Source organism: Stegostoma tigrinum, chromosome 33 (assembly GCF_030684315.1).
Source record: "Stegostoma tigrinum isolate sSteTig4 chromosome 33, sSteTig4.hap1, whole genome shotgun sequence".
Classification (NCBI taxonomy): Eukaryota; Metazoa; Chordata; class Chondrichthyes; order Orectolobiformes; family Stegostomatidae; genus Stegostoma; species Stegostoma tigrinum.
The window spans coordinates 35,444,518-35,470,196 of record NC_081386.1 but is presented as its reverse complement, the minus strand read 5'-3'; the positions used below and the strand labels follow the sequence as shown (position 1 = coordinate 35,470,196).

Here is a 25,679-nt window from a genome sequence, read left to right as displayed (position 1 = left end):
AATCTATTGGTTCGCTCCCTTTTTGTTGACAATTTCCGGCACGGTCGGGCGGAAATACAATCTGGGAGAATTCCTGACGGATTGTGATCTTCGCACCGGAAGCGGAAACAAGCGGCTCCGGGAGTCTGTGGAACTTTCAGCCGAGAGCGATGGGCGCCCGGGACGACGAGTATGATTATCTGTTCAAGGGTGAGTCCCCGGCCCCGGCCAGCGAGGTGCCCGCTTCCCCCTGTCGGGCGACTGGGCCCCGGGGCCATGCCCCTTGATGGGGCATCAGTGCCCTCTTTCCCCCCGATCAATCCCCCTCCCCTTACCCAGGCCCCATCGGCCCATCTCCCCATTCCCTGGGGGCTCGCTCCTCTCGCCCCGTCGGCCTTTGTTGGTGTTGCTGTTGAACCAAAAGGTTGTTAATGATTAGACTTTGCTGAGAGCTGCATATTAATAGGAGGGAGCATTTCACTTGGGAATAGGCCGTCGTTATACTTCACACGTAGCAGGTACTTTCCCAAAACTGGACATTGCTGTGTTTAACCTTTATAAAGAAAACATCCTTAGTGCCTACTGTCGATGTCTTAATTCTGAGTTAGTTTTAGTTGACTTCAACTGAGTTTTTAATATAGGAGAAATGGCCCGAATTTAGGGATTGGTGTGAGCTCCAAGAACTCCGGTAGAATGGATCTGGTGAAGAGTTAAATTGTCTTGCAACTGTTGGGCATTCTTCAGCTTTCGAAAACATTTGTCATACTGTGTTTTATTTGTATAGACTAATGGTAGGCCTGAAATGTTTGTACCCTTGTCTGCCAGATTAATGTAGCTAATTACTACTACTTTCTTGACTATAAAGCTCACTTCACTTAGTGCATTTTTGACTGCCAACTGAAATGGGGGTTCTTTTTAATCCAAAGCCTGAAAATTAATTCAGTTTTAAACAAACTACTGCAATTTGTGTGGTGTTTGAACTTTTGGTTCAAGTAGTTGGGGAGATACTTGTATATGACATGGCATGTGTGTGTACAGAATGTGACTTAACCTAAGTGGGTCAAATATTTAGTGGTTTCTTTTGAACTTTCTTTGAAACATGATATTATTCTGACTAGACAGATAACTCACCGTTTAAGAGGTAACAGTTGAAGGTACTACATTGTAGTTCAGTCTGTGGCACTTGATTCTTCTAACCTTCGATCACTGACATCCACCCCTACAATGTGGCAGCTATTAAGATTTTGAGGGATTTTAATTGACAGCTGTGTTTTTAGCACTGTAACAAAGCAATGAAGTACCAATAGTGTCATCACTAATCTTCCTGCATTTAACTTGTGACTTATCTCTGACTGAGGAGTAAAATTGGGGCCTGCAGCCAATATCAGTATTACGCGGATCCACTATTCAGTTCTGAACTGACACCAGAAACAAGTGGAGGTTTTCTGTTTCTTAGCACCTGTCAATGGTGTACCACTGATCAGCTGGTCCAAAGCTAAGTAGCATTGATGTCTTTGAGAATGTCTCCTATGAATAACCACAATTTTCCACTTCTTCATGTTGTTGTAATTAATTTTACTGTTTGCAAATTTGGCAATTACAGAAATTCCAGAATAGGGAGTTGCTAGAATTAAATTACAAATCCTTTTTGTGAAAAAATTGACAACGATTGCAATGCCACTACTAACTGACAACTTGTTTTTAATGTGGATTGAATGTAGATTATTGGAAACTAGCACTTCCAGTTGGAAGAAAAGTTTCTGGTCTCCAATGGACTGGAGAAAGGAAGGACTTAAATAGCTATGTTGTATAGGAGAGTAACATTTGGAGTAGCTTATAAAAACAAATGAAGCAGGTGTGAGGATATGGACGTCTAAGTATTGTAATCTTGGGCTTTCTGATTTCGTCTAACAGATGCAGCATAAAGGGATCCAGTACTGTCTACAGAGTACTTGTTGAGCTCTTACCACCTCTTCCTTTATTCCTGATAAATTTATTGCAAACTGTACTAGTTCCAAAGTAATAATGAAATCTTGTGCTTGTGACTTTTTTCTAGGGAGGAATGTTCTACGAGGTTGAAATTTTAAATTGAATTAAAAATTCACCAATGGCTAAATGATGCAATCTATTTCTTGGCACCACCTGCGATCACTTTGTTCGGATTTCCTTGAAGCCATGTTGCGTCATGAATTCAACTGAATCTGTTCAAGGGCTAGTGGTTCTAAAAAAGGAATGGTTGGGTGTGTCCACTTTGTACCAAGTGACAAATTTGGGGAGAAACAATGGCCAAGTTAGCAGTAAGGAATAGTTTTGGGAAATGAAGGCGTAATAAAAGATCATCAAATGATTTTTGTCATGCTGTTTACTGGCAGTGCCAGTATTTAAAATGCAATTTTGCACAAATGGAGAGGCCTGATTCACTACCACCCAAGCCAGCAATTTTAGACTGGGATTTTTAATCTCTAGTGCTTTTTTATTTACATTCTGATTTTGGGTTTTGCATCAAAGGAAATGCTTTGCATTTTAAAGCGATTCATAACAAAGGCATCTCATTTTATTTGGGCTTTTAAGTTACAGAACAGTTCTGGGTGTGTTGCTTTTAATGAGTACAATTATCAACTGAGGATTACTGTTCTGAGAGATGATACTAAAATTGAGGTGTTGGTGTTAATACTTGTTTGAGTAACTGCTCTGACCCAACAGCCCACTAAACCATGATGAGGACTGCTCTGAGTACTACTTTTGGAGAGCTGGGACAATAGTGATGGGATGGAACAAGTTGGATTGCAACTAGTACGACATCATGGCTCCAGTTGTATTTTCAGACAATGGTGTGGTTTTTATACACTCTAAGTATTGCAGACACTGGTCTATCTGACATTTGTTCTGCTGTAGTTAACTTCAGACTGAGTGCTTCCTGTTTTGTAATCCAGGAATATGAAATGCTAACTTGAATCAGTTAAACTTTGGTTGTCATAACACTGAGGAAAACAGCTTGAATTTTGTGAAGATGATGCTCTTTTAAATACAATGTTCACTGCGATTTCAAGATCATTAAATGATTGTCACTAGTCTGAATATTTTGGTTTTTGTTTTAGTTTTAATGTCTTGTTTTTAAGCTGTAGTGACCTTTTAAATAGTTGTGGTTTCCAGTTTGTATAGAAGCATTTTGGTCTGAAATGTACAAGTGGGAATCCATCTCAAAAGTTTTGCTCCTGGCATGGAAAACATTTAAGGATATGGTCTTTTCACGACCTATGTCTTCTCTACATATTTGAGTGGAACTGGGCATGTGAAGGAGGAAGTAAAAGCCTACATGAGTTCTGCAGGTTGACTGACTTGAGTTGGAGCTTTTTTCCCATCTAAACGGGAGAAAATTTGAAATTCTACCTGGCACAAAGGAAGATGGTCGCTGTTCAGTCATCTCCACTGCAGGAGTTCCTTGGTAGTGTCCTAGGCTCGGCCATCTTCAGATGCTTTATCAATGACCTTTCCTCATAAGGTCAGCAGTGAAGTGTTTGATTGCACAATTTGGACAATGAACTGTCCAGTCAAATGAAGCAAGACCTCACCAATCAAGTTTGGGCTGAGATGTGGCAAGTAACACTTCTACCATGGATGGTGAGCAATGACCATCTCCAGCTAGAGAATCTAACCATCACCCCTTAACATTCACTGGCTTTACCACTATCAAATTTGTCCAGTAACAAAATACTGGGATTACCACTCGTTGGGAACTGAACTGGATTAGTAATGAATTCTGGTTACAAGAGTTGGTCACAGGCTGTGTCCTGCAGCAAATAATCGGTGTTCTGACTCCTCAAAGGTACATAGTCCACCACACTCCTGACAATGTTGTTTGCTTGGATGGGTGCAGTTTTGTGGTGTGAATGCAGCTTGCACAGCAGTCAAACTTTAAAACATTCAGGCGAAAGCAGCCCTTAAGTGGCACCACATCTACTCTCTCCTCCACAAATGTTCAGGAGCTGCAGTGTACCATCTACAAGTGACTGCGAGAATTCAAAATCCTCATAGCACCTTCCAAACCTGTGACCACTTCTCTCTAGAGAGACAGGGGCAGCAGATACATGGAAACTTGTAGGTGCTGTTTCCCTCCAAGCCACTCATCCTGACTTGGAAATGTATTGATGTTCTTTCAGTGTCATTGGGTCAGATTTCTGGAATTCTGTGCTCCTCTGTATGCACATCACCACTTTCTGAAGGGTAGCTAAGGCAGTAAATGTTGGCCAGCCACTGATGCTCACATTCCATGCAATTTTCTCTTTCCATAATACTTTCTCCTCAAGTCTTCAAGTTTGTGGATTACACTACTGCTGAAATGTTGTTCTGGGGTCATATCCTAACAATGTGTAATTGAATGTGTTACTCTTTGAGAGCAGGTCAGGTGACCTAGAGGCAAGAGCTAGAGGAGCAGTCCAACCAATTATGAAGCTGAAAACATCCAGGGAGGGTAAACTTTAATAAATTTTGCATTAACCTAATTCGAGGACTCTGGCTTGTTGCATTGAGTTCAGTACTTGGCACAAGTCATGCCTTGCCATTTTTATAAGCTGCTGAACTAAATTTTGTTTTTTGGGGAACTAATGTCTTTACTTGGTCTGGCAATGTGATTGCTTTGAACTGACCTCCAGGCTATTAAAGATGGACAATAAAAGCTGCCTGACCAGTGGGGTCCTCCTTCCTTTATTTAAAGGACGGGGGCCAAAACTGCTTATAGTTTGAGTTGTGCAGAATCTCGTCTGAAATGTTTTATTTTTTAATTCCATGTCTGAAGGGTGCTGCAAGTTTATAATTTAAATGAGCACTATTCTCAATCTATTCTTTGAATGTTAAACAAAAACACAAGATGTGGGCATCACTGGAAGCCAACACTTGCCTATTCCTAATTGTCCAGTAGGCAGTTCAGTCAACCTCATGTATTTGGAGTCACATGCAGACCAGCCAAGAATGGCAGTTTCCTTCCCGAAAGAACATTTAGTGAATCAGATGGGTTTTTCCAAGAATTGACAATAGGTTTATGATCATTTACTTGTAACTTTGGATATTTTATTGAAGTCAAATTCCATCATCTATTGTGGCAGCATTTGAACCCAGGTCTCCAGAACATTACCAGGGTCTGTAGATTAATATTACCAATAGGCCATTCCTCCCCAGATGTAAACCAGGAATGTCTCCCCATTCAAAGTCTGTCTCTCTACACTAGATTGTGGTCCACAGCTTTGCTTGAAATAAGCTTTGCTGTTTCTTCAGGTGAAGTGAAGAAGAGTACATAGGCAGAGTTCAAAAGATCATATAAATGGTGAGTGGAGTGTTTTGATAGGCTGAATAATAAGCTTCTGCAGATGATTAAAAGTCAGATGGTGAGAGTAAAGTGTCAGCAGCTGATCTCATCGATCACCAGTTCTGATAATGCCTCAGTGGAAAACCACTTTCAAGATTGGCAGAAGACATGACTGATAGGGCACCCTTTGTCACAGTATTTCCTGCGTAGTTTCTCTGCTCCATGTTCTTCACCTCCAACATTGACAAACATATCTCACCTATGCCCCCTACTTCCCATCTTTGAACAGCTGCCAAACCTTAAGTAGACCATCATTTGTGGCAAACTACACGTCCTTCAGGACATGGACCACAATGTCTGCAAGGTATGGTACATTCTGCCCGTGGATACTACTATCACACGGGAACACTACCCTCTACACAGGCAACACTGCCTAATTCAGATGAGTTTCTGCTACCTTCTATGCTGTAGGCAAGGATGCCAAGGCATGGTATATTGAGACCATACAGAATTTGCAACAGTTATCAAGCAGGAATGTTCTCCTAGTTAAGCAGTCAAGGACATGAAGCCTCTGATCTTTGGCTAAGCATCTTCCAAAGCAGCCTTCAAGATGCATAACGCAGAATTGCCATGCAGATACTAATAGCAAAGTTTCATACCTATGAAGACAGCCTCAGCTGTGATCTTGGATTCATGTTGTGCAACATGTGACCCTACCACACTGCAGTGTTTGTAAAATCTTCCTTGTTCTATTTTGGTACCACCTTTTTTAAACTTTAGCTTGTACAGATTTTGGATTACTTGCTTTGGTTACACCCTCAGCATGGGACTCATACCCATCATCTTGTTCCAGTCACTTGTTGTCTCCACCACACTTAATTCTGATAGTCTCCCTGCCTCAGATCAGATTGTCATCCCTTCACTTGCTATTTATCTGACTTTTGATCACCTGCAGAGACTTTATATTTGATGCCACTCCCCAGTTGTACAACTTTTGATCTCTTGCCTATAGATCTCCCTGCAAATTCTGTGCCTGTGCACTTTGTCACCTCACCTGATAGAGCATCACTCCAAAAGCTGGATTTCTTCAAAGTCTGTTGGACTAAACTTTGTGCCATGTGACTTCTGACCTTGGCCATCCTAGTCCAATATGGGCATCCTCATGTCTGTTCAAAGGCTGCAGAATCTATAACTTGCATCAAATTCTGGACTGATAAGGACAATGATTGGAACTTACTGAGTTTGGCATCTCTCTTGTCTGGGTGCTTCATATTGGAAGTTTAGGCAGAAAATGCCTCTTTGCTACATCCTCCTACCTGGAATGACCGAGATGCTAGAAAATTACAGTCCACAGATTCTCCACCTTGATGTTCACAACACTTCAACTGTCTCAATCCACCAATTTCAATGTAGACAATTTAAATTGTAGAGTAGTACTTGGAATTGCAAGTTCTGACTAACTCTGCAGTCAGACTTTACCAACAAAGTTAGAACTTTTTTCACATTCCAGAGTTGAGCTTCAGCCAGTGTGGCTGCAAATGGCATGTGGACAAGGCAAGCTTTCATCATTTTTTCTCCTCCCTGCATTAAAGCAAGGCACTGTTATCTGGGGTTTGGCTGCAGTCCCAGCTTCTGCAGGGTACTGGGTTCTGTCATTTACTCCTCAATTTAGAACTAATGAGGTAATGCATTACTGATACCGAGATTAGATTGTCACAGCCTAATCTTTCTCAACTTATTCCTGCCCAGTTGACAGGCTCTCATTGTGTAATGTGGTTCTCTGACACCAACTATTGGTAGAAATTGTTCCTTTTAATCATTGTTTTTCTGCATAAAGGACTACATGGATATCAAGTGAATGTGTTAACTGACTATTGGTACAAGATTAAAAGTCTCTTGGCTTTAAACTTAATACAAAATCTGCTTTTTAAGTACTTGAGTTGATAGATTACTGAAGAACAGCCATCTGCCTGTGGTGGTCATCTTTTGGTTACTGGATGTGTTAGGCAATTTGGTTCTAGCAACTTAATGGCAGAGGAAAATGAATTTGAGATGCTACTTTTCACGAGTTATGCCTTGTCTTCAATTGGTGGATTGAGACTAGCCCAGCTCGTCCCCGCCTCCCTAACCTGTTCTTCTCACCTATCCCCCTCCCACCTCAAGCCACACCACCATTTCCTACCTACTAACCTCATCCTGCCTCCTTGACCTGTCTGTCCTCCCTGGACTGACCTATCCCCTCCCTACCTCCCTATCCATACACTCCTCTCCCACCTGTCTTTTCCTCTATTCATCTTCGGTCTGCCTATTTATTCCAGTTCCCTCTCCCCATCTCCCTCTCTGATGAAGGGTCTAGGCCTGAAACGTCAGCTTTTGTGCTCCTGAGATGCTGCTTGGCCTGCTGTGTTCATCCAGCCCCCCACTTATCTTGGATTCTCCAGCATCTGCAGTTCCCATTATCTCTGCCTTGTCTTGTATTCCTGTTCTGGCATGTTTTCCTGTCACAGACCAGCTGGTGTTACATCTGTGCCTTGAGTTTTTTACAGGTTGCACTGACATTTTTCCAAATCCAAGACACCTGAAGTGCAGGTGTCATTCCACTCCAGATGTAGAATTGTTTGGCTTAAATTGGGCAACCTCTCAACAGTCTGCCATCTGTTTCTATACTTCCTGGAATTCCTGATATCATCCCTAATCTTTACTCTGCTATTTACTAGGTTGAGTGCAGTAGAGATGCAAAATAGTGGTATCTGTCCAAACCCCATCCTACTTTCATTTTTCACCCCCTGCAAACAAATTACTAACTTGAGGGCTGATTTGCAGGCTGTCCCAAAAAACTGCTTCTGTTATTGATGAATCACTCCTTCATTTGAGTTGAATCTGGTCTTTTGAAAGTATGACTGGGTCACAGCCCTTGTGTCACAAAATTGATTTTTGTCCCAATGAACAATCTTAGAATCATTCCTTTTATGTGGGTGTATTTCCATTACACAGCCAGTTACTGATTTTAGCACTATAGCCACATTCACTGACCTACATCAGCTTCCACAATCCCAGTGGCTACAGTTTATTACCCTTGTGTACAAATTCCTCTACGGCCTTAACCTTTCTGTAACTTCTCCTGCTTTACAACCTTCCACAAACTTACCCCTCTAGTTCCTTTTTTGGTCTTTGGCAGGCAGCCATGTCTATAAGCTGTCCTAGCCTGTGAATCCTCTAGAATTATTTCTCTAAACCTACTTTTCTTTTGTTGAAAGATGCTGCTTTTAGAATGTATGCTAACAAAAGCTATTGAACTAATCGGAATGACCCATGTTTTGACTTTGGGTTTCAAATACTCATGGAATGTCAACATTGGAAAACAACTTGTCCATCCTTAATTGGCCCTTAAGGGTGTGTCTGGCTTGTTACCTTGAACTGTTGTGGCCCACTTCATGTAGATGCGAGGGATTTCCAGGGTTTTGAGCTGGTGACACTTGAGTATGGTGATATTTCTAAGTCAGCTGTGTAGCTTTGTGGGGAGCTTGCAGATAGTACTAAGGTACAAACATTGGGAGGGCTTGTTGTGGGAACGACGACAAGGAATCTAAGGAGCTATCGAAGGGTTGAGTGGGCAAAAACTTGGCAGATGGAGCTTAATGTAGGAAATTGAGGTTTTGCACTTAACAGGAAGAATCTAAAGGCAGACTGTCAAATAGTGAAATGCCAAATAAAAATGCAGCACAGAGGGATTTAGGTGTTGGGTTGCAAGCACACGGACCCTAGAGATTTGGAGGCTAGATCACTTTCATGGGAAGGTAAGTAGGTGATGTTTTGAAACATCAGGAGTTGAGGTGTACGAGCAGCCTGGCATGAAAGTGGCGTTGATAACCAGAGCAAGTCAGCAATGATGTTGAATGATAGCAGGCTTGAGGGGTTGAATGACCTACTCTATTATCCTGTTATAACTGCTTATTCTTCTAGCTGAGAAGTTGTGGATTTGGAACTTTTTTGTAGCCCCTGAGTAGTACTTTGAAACCACTTTTTTTTTTTACTGCATTTTGTATAATACTGTTATTGCTTCAGGAAAATGTTGGTTCTTCCTCCACACCTCAAGTTCTTTATCAGTGCACAATCCTGGTTCCTTTGTCTTCCTTCTATAGAGGTTGAGATTTACACCTGATTCACCAGTTTGTGGTTTTAAGTCTAACATTGTTGCAATTCTCTTCTCTCTGAAGAAACAAACAACACATCTCCCAGAATGTTCTATAGTTATTTAATACTTTTACTGAGACCTGTGATTTCTGTTGTCTCTGAACCAGCATGACTGAATTCCCCTCCATGACCATGTTTTAAGCTCTTCACTCCCTGATGCTGCTTTCCTTAACCTTTATTTTTCTGGCATGTGGAATTCTCAGTGGGAGCTGCATCTTTAAAGTTATTCAAAGGGGTGTTCCTTTTTGATAGACAATGGAGTTGCAGGTTATAGGGTGCAGAGAGGAAAGTAGCACAGAAATGGCAACTGAACATGATCAAACAGTCTGTTCGTGCACCCAAGTCTTGTGCTTCCCCTTGTCTGGTGCTGGTACTTGTTATAAGCAAACTTGGACTGGGGGACAAAAACTCTCTCACTCATGACTTCTATAATCTAGCTCCTCCTATTTTACAGTTGTGCTGATTGGCGATTCAGGTGTTGGAAAAAGTAACCTCCTATCACGCTTCACACGCAATGAGTTCAACCTGGAAAGTAAGAGCACAATTGGAGTGGAATTTGCAACAAGAAGTATCCAGGTAGATGGGAAAACAGTCAAGGCCCAAATCTGGGATACAGCTGGACAGGAGCGATACAGAGCCATCACCTCTGCGTGAGTTAAGTTTCTTGAGATAAAATTGTCTTTGTTATTTTTGTTAGTCCAGTGCCATATTTGTCTGTGGGGGACTCTGGGGTAATGGTGAGTTCTTTGAACCATGGCAATGTAATCGAATAGTGCAATGGGGCTGCATCATGAGGGCACAGCAGCTTATCTTTGCTTGTATTTTGCTCATTGTTTATTTGAGCTGATGTACCAGTTTGACTCTGCTTCAGTTTAATGTCTGAAACTTTGCTGCATTAGGCCAGCCTGGGAGAGAACCTGTGCCAAAAAATGATTATACTCATTTTAAGCCCTGTTGTGATACAGGTGCAAATGTATAATCATTCCAACTAAAAGTTATGCCTTTTCTTTCTAAACAATAGATATGTATGTGAGAATGTTGTGCTTTGTTTTGTGGTTAGATACTATCGAGGGGCAGTTGGTGCTCTGTTGGTATATGATATTGCCAAACACCTTACCTATGAGAACGTGGAAAGGTGGTTAAAGGAGCTGAGAGATCACGCCGACAATAATATCGTCATCATGCTTGTAGGGAACAAGAGTGATCTCCGTCACCTCCGAGCTGTCCCAACAGATGAGGCAAAAGCTTTTGCAGGTATGTGTTCAAGGTAGATCTTGGAGTTACTCCAGTTTAATGCCTTTTTTAAAATTCATGGCCAGAATGAATGATGGATATAAGTAATGGATGATCCTTTAACTTGTTACAATACTTAATTAGAAAACTGAATATGTACAGAATTAAGAAACTTGAACTGAAAGAGCATGCAAAGCATTGTCAGAATTGCTACCCCATGTTGAGCCTTTTATTTTTAAGGCTTCACAGGCAACTTCCATTTCAATCTCCTAAATGCTGGATTGCTGAAACCTGCTTTGTTTTAAGCAGTCTTTGAATCCCTGACTTGAATTCAAGGTCATGCACTGCACAATGTTCACTGCTCCTGATCCTTCTAGGGCTGAAAGGCAATTAGCCCCTTGGTGACATCTGTAGTTGTGCCCACCAGAAAATTACATCCAAAGTGGTTATAGGATAAGGTTGGCTAGAGGGTGGGGAAAACTTGAATCTGGTCTGAGAATTGGTTGGAGTATGGAATACGGTTATGAATGCTATCCCTATTTGTAATCAGTGGAGCTGGCTGGTTGATTGGAGCATTGGAGATTTGTTACAACTTAGCAGTGCCACCAGTAGTAGACAATTGCAATTATAACATGGACTACCCTCCTTTACAATGGGAAAAGATGACTAGAAACTTCACATTGGTAAAATTCTTAGACAGGAAGTTGAATTATCAATTTCCTACTATTTTCTACCCCCTTCTGAACGTAACTTAAGTCAATGGCATATACATTCATCTAAGTCAGAAGGTAGGCTGGGTGATGGAAGAATGAGACTGTTATCCCCATCAGTTTTATGCATGTCTGTGATCTGACCCAGTGTTGCATGATGCAAAAGGGACTTGTGGTGCAGCTGTTGTATCCGTCCGTCTGAGCAAGGAAACCCAGGTCCAGATGCTGCCCCGAGAGATATGTAATAACATCTGAACAGGTTGTTTAGAAAACTTATAATTCTGGAAAACAAAAACTGTTTCTCTTGTGACTTTAAAATGCTGATGGGAATGTTTTTGTTTCAGAAAAAAATGGCTTGTCCTTTATTGAAACTTCTGCTTTAGACTCTACAAATGTAGAAACTGCATTCCAGACTATCCTCACAGGTATGTCAATTTGCTTTGAACATTGGTTTTTGGAATTGAGACCCTTAATGTTAAGAAAATCTAACTTCTCTGAAGTTTTTAGTGGGGATAATACTATGCCTTTTAAGATTTGTTCTCCTGTTTGGTGTGGAGACGGGGGTTTGAATTCTCCTGTTTCTCTTCTGAAGAAAGAAAAGAATTATGACTGGATGGGGTCAGCTTTAAAGCCTAGAACACTTCAGTTTTGCTTTCAGTTAGATGAGTAGGGTTTTGCTGGGGCTGAAAGCTTAAGCTGTGCTGCTAGAGGGAAACCTTTACGAGGCTTCCTCTTGAGCAAAATTGCCCATTTTGATCTTGTTTCTCTGGACCAGAGAAACACATGTGAGAATAACCTGTTGAATTGCCTCTCCAAAGGTGTTTTTATGGGATGCTGCCTGCATGAAAAAAGTGGTTAGAGTACATTACTCTGTTCAACTTCATCTTGAATATTCAATAATGTAAGGAGCTTAGTGGACTGATTGAATCATTATACCTGGGACACCAGTGCCTGCCTTACACTTGCCTTTTTAAAAAAAGGCAAGGTCTGGTCTGGTCCATAATAGTCTAATGTTCCATGAAAGAATAAAGAAAAATGTGCCTCCTGGTTTGTTGACAGGCCTCCCTATAGTGAATTACACAACTTACAGGTGTAAGTGTCATGAGTTGAGCATCTCTGGACTGTCCTACATGCAAGTTTTTGTTTAAAATTGCACACGTTACTGGTTGGATCAACAATGTTAGACAGCTGTGTGCAGACTTCTTAATGTTCTGATTAGACTCAAGAAATCTGTAATTTGGTCAGTGAGTTTGGGTGTGAGGGAATTCCTTGTTCTTTTAAATGTTATTTATGATACAGAATGAAACTCTACCTTCAGGGAAGTTTTGTCACCTCTTCCAGTTTTGTCACCTCTTCCAGTTTTGTCACCTCTTCCAGTTTTGTCACCTCTTCCAGTTTTGTCACCTCTTCCAGTTTTGTCACCTCTTCCAGTTTTGTCACCTCTTCCAGTTTTGTCACCTCTTCCAGTTTTGTCACCTCTTCCAGTTTTGTCACCTCTTCCAGTTTTGTCACCTCTTCCAGTTTTGTCACCTCTTCCAGTTTTGTCACCTCTTCCAGTTTTGTCACCTCTTCCAGTTTTGTCACCTCTTCCAGTTTTGTCACCTCTTCCAGTTTTGTCACCTCTTCCAGTTTTGTCACCTCTTCCAGTTTTGTCACCTCTTCCAGTTTTGTCACCTCTTCCAGTTTTGTCACCTCTTCCAGTTTTGTCACCTCTTCCAGTTTTGTCACCTCTTCCAGTTTTGTCACCTCTTCCAGTTTTGTCACCTCTTCCAGTTTTGTCACCTCTTCCAGTGTAGATTCAAAGATTATAAACTGTCTAATGAACCCTTATCACTGCACTTGGCCATTACTAAGGTAGCTTGTGCAGCCTTAGTGATAATTGTTTAATCTTGTTTTCTCTTTTCTTTGGTTGAAGACATTGAGGTTCTGGGACCCCTGGATATACTGTTTCTCACTTATGTTTCCATCAAAATATTGAGCTGTAAGATGAAGCCTAATTAATCAGGAATGCCATGGGAGGCCCTGTTTCTAACTTTCTGGCCAGTAAATTCCTGATCGCAATTGTTAAGCTGCTTGAGTGGTCAAAGAGGTCATTATTAAGGAGGGTGTAGGTCCTCTTTAAAAGAGTCAGTGTTATTCCTTTCAAAATTTAAGGGAATGTGTGGATGATGGTAAGTATAAACTTTGCTATTTTCTAATTAAATCATACTAACTCAAACAATTACAATTTCCTCTGGTATAAAACTGCATATCATCCATTCTTCGTGACTGACATGCTTCTTGCTAACAAGCCTTTGGTTTATGAATAGGACTTTGTTCTTGTTTCTTGAGTTTAGTGAAATCCAGCCTGCACTTGTGTCAGTTACCCCTAATAAGCATTCATTTGTGTAGAATTGTACACAGTTGCTGTTCAGCATCATGTTTTCCAGCAACTCTCCAGGACTGAACCTCTGCAAAATTTAGACGTCAAATAGTAAATGAAGACTTGATCTGTGAAAAGATTACATTACATTAAATTTATTTTCTCCCCTTCAGAAATTTATCGTATTGTGTCTCAGAAGCAAATGTCAGACAGACGTGAAAATGACATGTCACCGAGTAACAATGTGGTCCCTATTCACATGCCTCCAACTACTGAGAATAAACCAAAGATGCAGTGTTGTCAAAACATCTGAGATGCAAGTTGCTATCCATTCCAAGCCTCCATCTACATTGTACCTGTGTAGTGCTTATGGTCTTTCATTTTGCAACTCAATTTGATTTAAATGTGGCAATTATATTAAACATGTAACTGTCTTTACTAACATGTTGGAATTGTTTATATCAGCTATGTGCATTTTTATATTATATATACTTGCAGGTAGTGTAAAATGGTTTTAATGCCACTTTGCAAATCTTATCATGTTATAAGACAAGGGACACAACACCAACATGCCTTTTTATGGTAGGTGCTTTGAGATGGAAATGCTTGTTTTTGAATCTGGGATGCTCATGAAGTGTGAACAACACAGATGGCATTTCTTGAGTCAACTCATCACTAATTTGCCTCTTTCTTCTTTTTCCTAGTACTGTTTGTTTTGTAAATTGTATTTTGTGCATGTAGTATGATCTTGCCAATTTTTAGGTTATGGTTTAAAATGTTGTGTACTTGAATCTATATTAAAATGAAATGGAAGGGAATTGGCTTGGATTACTTCAATATAAGATGACAATTCAGACCTAGAACCATAACTGGAATCAGGTTCTGCAGGAAGGGTACTTTTTTTTTCTTGAACACTGAGGAAGGGGAAGCACTCACCAGAGACTTTGTTTTGCAGTATCAGCTGATTAGGGATGCTCAACACAGCCAGTTGTCTGCTAAATGAAAAGCAGCAGGTGACCTCCACAGGGCTAAGTACTGAATCATTCAACTGTGACCCTGCCACATTCAGTTTTTCAAATTGGTGGACTGGACATTCTCCAAGAAGAGGCTATATGAACATAGTACTTCCCCTGAATGGACAACACCACCATTAGCACAGTTGCATAAAGTTTAAAAAGGCAGAAATTGTGAAAGTAATGTTACATCACACAATATGACAGCAAACATACTATAAATCAGTTCTAAAAGGTGTTACTGGAGGCCAGTAGCTCCTGCCCATTGGAGCTACGGGGGTGGGGGGGGAGGAGAAGAGGGGAGAGAAATGTTTGTTCTACATATACAATCTGGTTGAAGTGAAATATTATAGAGCAGCTGGTTTAATGCTACTGTTCTGGCCCCCAGGTCAGTGTTTTTAAAAACAACCAAATTTAAATTGAAGTGTGCAAAATCCTTAATGGACACACATCTTAAGCTGAGGTTTGCTGAATTTTAAAACTGTTAATCCTGTTGAGCATCAAAATCACACTGAACAAAAATTAAGCTTGCAATGTTGGTTTAAGTTACAGTTCACCATTTTTAATCAAATTTTACAACCCCCCCCCCCCCCACCAAATGCTGAACCATCCACTCATTCCTGAAGTGGAGTGCTACTTGTGGAAACTCCAGCTGTTCTGTTTTAAATTTGGGTATCATGATAACAATGGAGGCTGGAAGCATCAGAAGCTGTACCTTTTTTTGCATGATCCTCCACTTTCCTGCTGCCTTACCCATCCTTTAGTTTATTCTAGCTGAGTCTTCTGGCTCAGATGACTACCCTGTCTGCAACCCCAGTGTTTCTCTTGTTTTGGAATTTTAATTGCTGTTTTTATTTCATAGAATCCCCATACTATGGAAACAGGCCCTTTTTGGCGCCACAAGTCCAGTGATCCTCAGCATCCCACCCAGACCCATCCCCCTATAACCCACCTAAGTTACACACCTCCTAACACTGGGCAATTTAGCATGGCCAACTCACCTAGCCTGCACATCTTTGCGTGGGTTTCCTCCCACAGTCCAGACATGGGGGAAAAATATGCAGAATTCTTACACAGCTGGTTGAGGGTGGAATCAAACCTAGGTCCCTGGTGCTGTGAGGCAGCAGTGCTAACCACTGAGCTGCCATTTTAATGAGGATCCTCTTACAGGGTAAAGTGACTTGGCCCACTGACTTCTTGCTACTGACCATATGCAGGCAGTTTTTTGCAAATTTTAAAAACTCTCATTAATGCCTAAAAGGTAATAAATATTAAGCTGCACAAATCAACTATTCATCTTTTTCATTCCTAGATCCATCACAGGACATTAAGAATTTGTTGTCTTTACATAACATTGTGACTTTGCAGTGGTGCACAAAGCAAGGTTACAAATTAATTGTATGAACTGATTTTTGCTTCTGTTTGGTGCTTGCTCTGTCATAGACAGATTCTGTCAATTACATTATGACAAGATCTGTAAATCAGTAAGTGAAAACCTCTTACCATTGTTTTTTTTCCCCACTAGGGAGCTAACACTTTTAATAAACAAGTTATTGAATGACATTTATCTTCTGGCAGAATTCCTGTGTTAATCACCAACTTCACCTGAAGTTATTGATTTTTCCTCTTGATTCCACTTGCCAATTTTATTAAAGCTGAACAATAGTATTCATCCTTGTTTGTTTCTTTACCCTCTTTAATATTGCTGATGCTGCCTTATACCTGTATCTTTGCAGTTCATCCTCCAGAAAATACCTTTTTGCCTCTAATTGATAACTGGCCCTAGCCTGAAAGTCAATGGGTAAAGCAAAACGCATTGCATTTGCAGGTGAGTCATACAAAATAACATGCATCGCATATCCAACATTACCACATTTTCCATTTTAATGGTGACGTGTGTCATTAGTGCTTAAAAAGACCAAGCTAGCAATTGATAACAAAGTGTGGAGCTGGATGAACACAGCAGGCCAAGCAGCATCTCAGGAGCACAAAAGCTGACATTTTGGGCCTAGACCCTTCATCAGCAAGCAGTTGACTTGTTTTAACAAGGCCATATATGCCAAAATAAATAGCGTTATCGTAAGGATGCCCTCTAAGCTTAGCTCTCTTGGGTTTTGTTCCTTCAAGATATATTTGTACCCAAAATATGCGAAAGATATGACAAAGCCCATATACTTAACTATATTTCACTTCACACCAGTAGGAATCTCCTTTTAATGACAGACTAAGTGTACATTCATCATTAATTGAAACTGTTTAAATAAGCTCTGTCTAGCCAAAAGTTTTGCCTTTGATTTCCAATACTGTTTACTAGTCAGTTTATGCAGTAGGTTTGCATAGTTCCACCTGCTATAAGATTGATCTTCTTGGTGACTTCAAAGGGCCAAGCCATTTGTGTACTGAGCAATCTAGCTGTGGAAGAAGCACATTAAGGAAATCCTGCATGATAACAACCCACATCAGATCATTTCTTGCTGTATACTGTTCAAACTTATGAACAGACCTAAGGTCCTTTGGTCTCATGTGCTTTTTGCCTGTGGTTACTCTGGAAAAGTATGTTTGCCTAAAGATTTCAGTGATGGGTGAAGCTAGCTGTTGCAGGCTGTTACTATGCAATAACTACACATGTAGTATTCATCATTACGAGGATGCTGCAATCAAGCCAATAAGGCATTTGCCAATCAACACAATTGAGTAATGTTATATGGTGTTCATGGCTTGTGATGTCAAGTATGAATGAATGCCATGAGACCAGACCTTTTAAGGTTGTTGATTGTAAATATCCAACTTTAGCCTGTGCTTGCAGTATTGTAGATACAGTAGCTAATATTTAGATGTGAATGTGTGATTGGATCAACATTTACTAAATAATCCTGTATGCTCAATTAAACTGACAAATTTGAGACTGCCAGTTAGGCTTGCACTATGGCACAGAAGCTATATATTAAATACATGACTGTGTTTTAACATGTCTGTATTCAGTGCCTCTTCTTAAAGACAGCTGTTCAAGTTGTCTCTGGTTAATCCCTCATGCTATAATCTCTCATGGTAACATCTTGACTAACCTAAATAAAATTTTAAATTGAGCCTGCTACTTGACTATCATTATCTTACTGGTGCATTTGTCATGACAATACCTTTTATCAATTAAGTTCACTTGCCAACGTGTTATTCCCCCTTACATTGACATACTCAACAAATTGTCAGCTTTTTGTTTAGCTGGACAATTTCGACATATCTCTTCAGCAATAGACAAGTCCTGCATTAACAAGTAATTAGAATGTTTTAATCATAAACCACACACTAAAATTCAATAACTAGGCAAATGTTGAAATTAAATGCAAACTCTCTGTTTCAAATGATATTATGCAATGCTGTATCAATTTGTAGCTAGTTTCACAGATCACAAATCCAGCTTCTAGCAAAAATAAATTGCTGACTCCAGAATGAATAAAACCACAACATTCACGCATATGATGAACAAAACAGGAATGAAGGATATTTTAAAGATTTCCAAACCTTGGAACACTGCAGGTTGTAACTTTAATTTGTACAAACTCAATAAGACTGTGAATGACTGACTTAAGTCTTCCTCGTATGTGAATATATGCTGGATCTTCCACTCCCTCTGGAGCATATTCTTTAATAATTAGTCATCCAAATGGGGATATTCCATTTTTAGTAATCCCATCACATGGTTTGACCTGTGATGCAATATTGTCATGATTAATTCTGAGCTACAGAATGATCTGATTACTCACAGCAATTAGGGCTTTGAGAGCAATGCTACAAGTCCTTTCCAAAGAATTTTTACAGTATGGTAGTTCAATGTGACAGCTTTAAGTCTTCAAATATCTATTAAGAACATAGAACAATACAGCGCAGAACAGGCCCTTTGGCCCTCGATGTTGTGCCAACCTATGAACTAATCTAAGCCCCTCCCCCTACACTATCCTATCATTATCCATATGCATCCATCTCCAAGAATATGTATCTCCATGCTATGGAAGAAAGCTGACGTTATATCCATCTACAGTTTTAGATTCCTCCATTGTTAACAATTTTTCTTATCTTCCTCTGTTCCCCTCGTGGAAGTGTCTTGGACCAAAGGGCATAATCTCAAGGGACTGCCCTTTTAAGACAGGTAAGGAGTAATTTCTTCTGAGGTTATAGAATTTGCAGAATTCTTAGCCTCCAATGGACTCCAGAGGGTGTGTTTTAAATATATTCAAGGCTGAGATGGAGAAATTTTTACTTATGGAAGTAAGGGATCCAGAGAAAAGTTGGGAAAAGTCAGGAAAGGTGAGTTGAGGATTAGATCAGCCATGATGTTATTGAACGGTAGAGCAGACACAATGGACTAAATAGCTTGCTTCTGCTACTACATCTTAAGGTCTTTCAATGCCTGATCGAGAAGCAACCTGCAGTTACTTTATGTACAAATATATAGTTCAGCTTAAACAAAACCTGAAAATTCACATGTTGTACAATCTTCTATATCCTAATGAATAATTTGACATTGTCAATTCTTCATGCTTCAATGAGATCTTTAGGGAACATTCTATCAATCTTCTGTACAGTGATTGTTGGGTTTAAAATGCCTACTAGAGTAATCAATGAAACTCTGGCTGTACATCGTTAATTCTCTTAAACAATGTCTCTATTTCAATAAACCATCAGCATTAAGTAGCAGTAACAATAAAATGAAATATAAAGTTTCCCAGGTTTTGTGTTTTTTTCTCCTGCAGCAGTGAAATTATATCTCCAATGTTGATTTTTGTTGCTGATTGGATTAATCCATCTCCTTGACAGTCACAGTTACAGTTGAATCAGTCAAACTAGGTAGTATAGACAACATCTTTTTGAAACAAACTGTTTTCAAATCTAGAATCAAGCTTGCTTGTTTCAATGTCATTATATGGAAGTTGTTTTTTCTTTAAATACCATGCAGCAAGAGAAATGCACATGAGGGAGGCTGACAGATTGCTTGTATGCAATGTCCATGTTATGTTCATGATTGGAGTTTATTTACAAGACATCTTTCGAGTTTCATCAGATTTTAGGGCAAAAAGATTTGTCTTTTCTGTCACCATTTCTTGTAAGCAACAAGTTACAAAGGAGTAAATGAGTTGACCAAAGTCATGCTTTGATTGATTTGTTACATGCTTTATCATCCGAGACATGTGTTGGGCTCAGCCTCACAGGTAGTAAGTCATAGTGACTTGGGATGTGGCTGTTCCTAGGAAGGTCATATGGGTTCTGGCTGCAGCTTGGGGTGATTCCCTGACCTCCTTGAACTACACTTATTGTTGGCTCTGGAAAAAGGAAAATAAAGCATTTGTTAGGTTCACTGAACTCAAATAAAACTCACTTCATTTTGGTCTTTGGAAACTCCAAAACCAAGAGTACCTGCTAAATGAGAATACCAAACCTGATCTTTCTCTCCACTGCCAGATCCATTCTGCTCATTTACTGTCAATTCATAACTTTTTAAAAAAGTAAACATACAGGGAAAGGCTGCTTAGTCTCTCAAATGTCTTCATTTTCTTACAGGGCCATAGCATTAGATAAGCTCGAACAGTGAGCACTGAACTCAGTGAACAAGCTATAAAGTCGGCAAAAAATGAGTGCGGCTATGGACTCCTCCGTAGCCTTAACAGTACAGCTTTCCAACTTAATTACTTAGGTTTGCTGAAAAACATGAATGTAACTCTTCATAGGTCATGCTGCATTTGAGTAACAGAATTAAAATATGTTTTAGATATCTAGTTAATATTAGAAAACACACAATCGACAGGCCTTCAGAATGAGGTTAAAATTTGCAACCAGAAAAGGCGCACAAGACCCTATCAAGCTGAGTCTGTGCCTTTTTGCTGACATTTTTGACTCTCAAAAGATCAGTAAAGTTGGTCGTTAGTCTGTGGACACTATTATTCTGCTGATTTAAAGATAAATATCAGTGCTACATGGATAGCAAAGTCCTTCAGAGACTGGAAGGTTGGTAATTAAATTGATGAGTTAGAGAATTTGAGTCTGCAAAAATCTAATAAAAACATGAGCTACATTTTAGCTAGTTGAAAACAAAACCATGAATCCCATGAAAATTTACATAAATCAAGGGTGCCAATAATAAGACAGAAGTTTTGTTGGGACAGGGGAAATGTAGGGTTAGTGGGAATTTGGTTTAAGTGGGAACGGGGACAGCAGGAGCTTGGAAATAACTGAATTTCAAATTTAATATAACTATTTCTAAAATTATGGCACCCTGAGTTGACAAGAAGGTTGACTTTAGATGCTTTCTAATAATTCTATCTCTACCAGCAAGCACTTGCCAACTTCGTAGATGTTTTTGTTTGTGGAGGTTCCGTTCTCCGTGTAGGGGGGATCCCTGTGAACAGGGGACTTCATCTCTACGTAGCTGCTTTCAGAATGCTTGCAGGTTAACATTGGCGGGTCTTTAATGGTAGCGTACGGGTTCTCACTGCTGTTTAACGAACATGTGCTGGAACTGCACACTGAGCCCTTCACATAATCTGACAAAAAAAAGCAAAAAAGAAATTAGAGATGCCGTTTGCCTTTTATAAGGACAGAATGTCTAAACTTCCTTAAGGGCATTCTGGTCCAAAGCAATGTGAGTGTTCTGAAACTTAAGGGTTTCATCAAAACATTGTCAAGTTTTAATTTTAGAAGGGGATATTATCTCTAACAGTATATCCATTCTATAAGATTTTTTAATGGGTGTTCTAATGGGTGTTCCCTCTAATAAACAGAAAATATGAAACACTTTATGACATCAACTCAATTTTAGATTAGATTAGATTCCCTACAGTGTGGAAACAAGTCCTTTGGCCCAACAAGTCCACACTGCCCCTTGCTGCATCCCACCCAGACCCATCCCCCTATAAGCCACACACCCCTGAACACTACAGGCAATTTAGCCTGGCCAATCCACCTAGCCTGCACATCTTTGGACTGTGGGAGGAAACCGGAGCACCCAGAGAAAACCCATGCAGACACGGGGAGAATGTGCAAACTCCACACAGACAGTTACCCGAGGCTGGAATCGAACCCGGGTCCTTGGTGCTGTGAGGCTACAGTGCTAATCACTGAGCCACCGTACCACCCTTAATAACGCTGTTTAGCAGATGAAATAAATGTCATAAATAAATGAAATAAATAGTGTCCCACACAGAATAAAACTCCTTAACATATCACACATATCAGGAAAATAGGAACAGAGGTTTAGGAGTAGCCATTCAGCCCCTTGAACTGGCTCTGCCGGTTGAGATTATGGCTGATTGTCCATCTCAATTTCACACTGTGTGCATTCTCAACCATACGCTATTAAAACTGACCCCTCACTCTCTCCCTGCCTACACAAAAGCATCAGAATACATCAGAAGCCACAGCAAGCTCAACTTAAATTCACTACCATTCTAAGATGCAGAAGGTCAATAATGATGTGGCTTCTACTGATTGTGAATTGTCAAATATACTGATATGGATAGGTGTGTCATGGAAGTGTGAAAATTTACATTCCATGGACACAATATGTGCTTACATTTTAATAAAGACTATTATCCTCAGAAGAATATTCATTCTACTGAAACCTTCAACTGGTTTAATATAGTTCAGGAAGACAACTGTATTGAGAGGGATCTCAATAATTCTACAGGCAGCCCTAAACAGAATAAATCCATTTCAGAGTATGCCCTCCCCACGTAATTTTAACAAAGCTCACACACGTTGTAAAGAGACCTGGTTCTACTGTATTATCAAATAATTTATTATAAGAATGGATTCTCTTTTACTGTGAGGTTTTCTTGCATTTGTTGCTAGCATGATCAGGGTTTTGCTAATGGGATGAGTGAAACTGCTGATGGACTTTCCAGTTTTTATTTATGATGGGACAGTCTATATTCAAGATTTCTCACCTCTCACCCAAGGTGCAAATGTTCGATCACAACTCAATCATGCTCCTTTTCCAGCACTCAATTTCAGGCACAACTGTTTTTTGCATGCCTTCAAATAGTGTCAAATTGACAAGTCGGTAAATACATACTAAGTACAAATGCCGAGGCTTATGCAAGTATTGAAAGCCATCCATTGACATCCACAAAGCACATTACTGTTTGTCCACAAGAGACAGGAAGACCCAAGCTACTAAACATGATGGTCATTATCTGAAACTCCTTTATGTGTAAACACAACATCTCAGTTCAGTAAACATATCTGGCAGCAGTAATAACAAATCTTCTAGAATAAAAAAGGAATCAGTATCCATTCTTTAAGTCTACAATGCTGTTTCCACGTGGAAAGCTTTCACTGATATAACTCTGAAAATGCAGATGAGCTGGAAGTGATATTCCTTTATAGAAATTTGAGCAGAAAAATCATTGAACAGAACCTGAATGTAGGGAAACCCCTGCCTGCTGCCCCACTCCAGCTCTCCCTTTATTGCAATAAGAACAAGAACCAAAAATTAGCACTGGGTTCCAGAAGTGGGTGAAGGAGAAACAAAGTGTATTGAAAACCTAAGGGAGAAAAAAATTGATTAGCAGTAGAGTTCAAAATATTAAACAAAATCTTATATTTAAAAGATTTAATGTGCCTCAGTGATGAAGTTTTAATCAGTTACACTCATTCTGTTTTTGGCTTAAGTCTTGTGAGTCGGCTCCTACCATTCAGTGAGTTGACTCCTCCAGCTCTCCCCCAAGTTCATATGTCTCATTTATTTTTGAGGTGAGAAGGCTGCTGCCAGATGACAAAGGCATATTTATCAATATATAAACCAAGAGTCGACTCTCAGAATCCAAGCTAAATAAGATTCAGAGCATTTTCGTTTTTGATTCCAACTCATTTCCTTTGTCATCTTTAGTGAATAAATTTTTCTGGATATAGTTTCAATAGCCTGCAAACTCCCCTACTGCCAACTGATATCTCACCTCGGGTAACAAAGTGTGAAGCTGGTTGAACACAGCAGGCCAAGCAGCATCTCAGGAACACAAAAGTTGACGTTTCGGGCCTAGACACTTCATCAGAGGGGGATGGGGGAGAGGGTTCTGAAATAAATAGGGAGAGAGGGGGAGGCGGACCAAAAATGGAGAGAAAAGGAGATACAAGAGAGTTGCAGTGAGAGAGAGATTCCCTGAGATTGGTCCGGAGGGAGGAGGGTAACTTCTTCAGGTTAGGCATCCCTGGAAGAGGCTTCGCAGTGAGGTTAAAATTATATCAGTGATAATGGGAACTGCAGATGCTGGAGAATCCAAGATAACAAAGTGTGAAGCTGGATGAACACAGCAGGCCAAGCAGCATCTCAGGAGCACAAAAGCTGACGTTTCGGGCCTAGACCCTTCATCAGAGAGGGGGATGGGGAGAGGGTTCTGGAAGAGGCCCGAAACGTCAGCTTTTGTGCTCCTAAGATGCTGCTTGGCCTGCTGTGTTCATCCAGCTTCACACTTTGTTATCTTGGATTCTCCAGCATCTGCAGTTCCCATTATCACTGATACAATTCTCACCTCATGTAATTTGTTACAGGTGAGTCTACATTGTGAGTCCTGGCAAACTCTACAACTGTGAACCAGATCCTATCTTCATCTGGCTTTGCCTTAAGGAGTCATACAGCATAGAAACAAGATCTTCGGCCCATCATGTCTATGCAGACCATCAAACACCAAAGCTACACTAATCCCATTTACCTATAGGCTTATCCAAGAGTTTTAAGACAAATGATCACAGGATAGTGAACAGGAGCACAGCCCACCTCATAATAACAGAAACCATCATATCAATAATATTATTGACCAGTTTGTCATCTCATATGCTGAGATCATCACAGATCTTACATCAAAGCGTGGCCCAAAATCAAAAGGTTAGCAAACTCCTTGTGCTATAAAATTACATGAAAGTGTACAAATACTGGAAAACATAAGTTAAAAAAACATAAGCTGCTGGAAAGAAAAGTTGTGTGTACCATAGTTAAAAATAACACATTTGCAGGGCCATAAAGTAAAGCTTGGGTATGTCACTACACTGGATAGCTCTTTTAAGCAGCCAGCACAGATATGAAGGGGCAAATGGACTAGACTGTAAAAGTTTGTAATTCTAAGACACATAGCTGGGCAGGATACATCCAAGAAGAGAAAATGCAAGTTATGGCATTCTGTGTTTTGTAATCTTTCATCAGAACAAACAAGAAACTAGCATCTGAAACATCACGATAATGTCTGATCTGCACAGTGTTACACTAAGGTAAACTGGTGACGAGAGATTACAGAGTGGGAGTTCACGGGTGCCACAAATTACAAGACTGATTAACAGAACAAGATTTGTCACAAGGGATAACTACAAATTAGGATTAGAGATGAACATTGGATGAAAAGACTACTAACATTTATATCATCATCATCATCAGCAGAAGGGGAGAGCAGAAATCACTGCTAATGCTGGAACCTAAAACCAGCAAGTGTAATTTTAACAAACAGGAAGTTAGACTTAATACATTTGATTTTGTTCGAAGAGTTATCATGGTTTGGAGAAGTTAGAAAGACATAGGTGAATTTAATGAGCTGAAATGCAGGTTTACTGACAGAGTATTAGAATGAATTTAAGCACATTTTTAGCTGAAAACAACAGTTCAGAAATGTAAGAGAGAAACTTGAAATGACTGAGAATCAGAAAAAGAAGTAAAATTGAATTTTTATGAGAAACAGAATACAAAGCAGATCAACTGAAGGTGAAAGTGGACATTGATGTTTTGGAGCTCAAACAGTAGAGATCTTTCTTCACATTGGAATTCACAATAGATACGAAAAGGAAAATGTGGCAAAGGATCACTGGATAGTGGATGGTGCAGTTGTAGCCAGTCTCTCATCTGCTTAAGGAAG

General features: G+C 40.0%; 2 protein-coding genes across 4 annotated transcripts in view; one reads left to right on the top strand and one right to left on the bottom strand.

Moving 5' to 3' along the window:
- On the top strand, positions 1 to 17,879 carry rab11a (RAB11a, member RAS oncogene family). The gene is made up of 5 exons (XM_048562698.2): positions 1 to 189; positions 9,930 to 10,125; positions 10,536 to 10,729; positions 11,763 to 11,843; positions 13,954 to 17,879. Exons 1-5 carry the CDS (start codon positions 150 to 152, stop codon positions 14,091 to 14,093), a joined length of 651 nt encoding a protein of 216 aa, XP_048418655.1. The 5' UTR covers positions 1 to 149; the 3' UTR covers positions 14,094 to 17,879.
- Positions 13,666 to 25,679, bottom strand: part of megf11 (multiple EGF-like-domains 11) — a 498,254-nt gene continuing 486,240 nt past the window's right edge. Inside the window, exons 26-27 of one of the 3 annotated variants that reach the window (XM_059639360.1) lie at positions 21,126 to 21,326; positions 13,667 to 20,108 (exon numbers count right to left, since the gene is read on the bottom strand). In XM_059639360.1, coding sequence (XP_059495343.1) covers positions 19,933 to 20,108; positions 21,126 to 21,326 — 377 coding nt within the window. In that variant the 3' untranslated portion in view covers positions 13,667 to 19,932. Of the gene's footprint in view, positions 20,109 to 21,125; positions 21,327 to 25,679 lie in introns of all 3 variants that reach the window. The other 2 variants (XM_059639361.1, XM_059639362.1) reach the window with 2 other exon arrangements.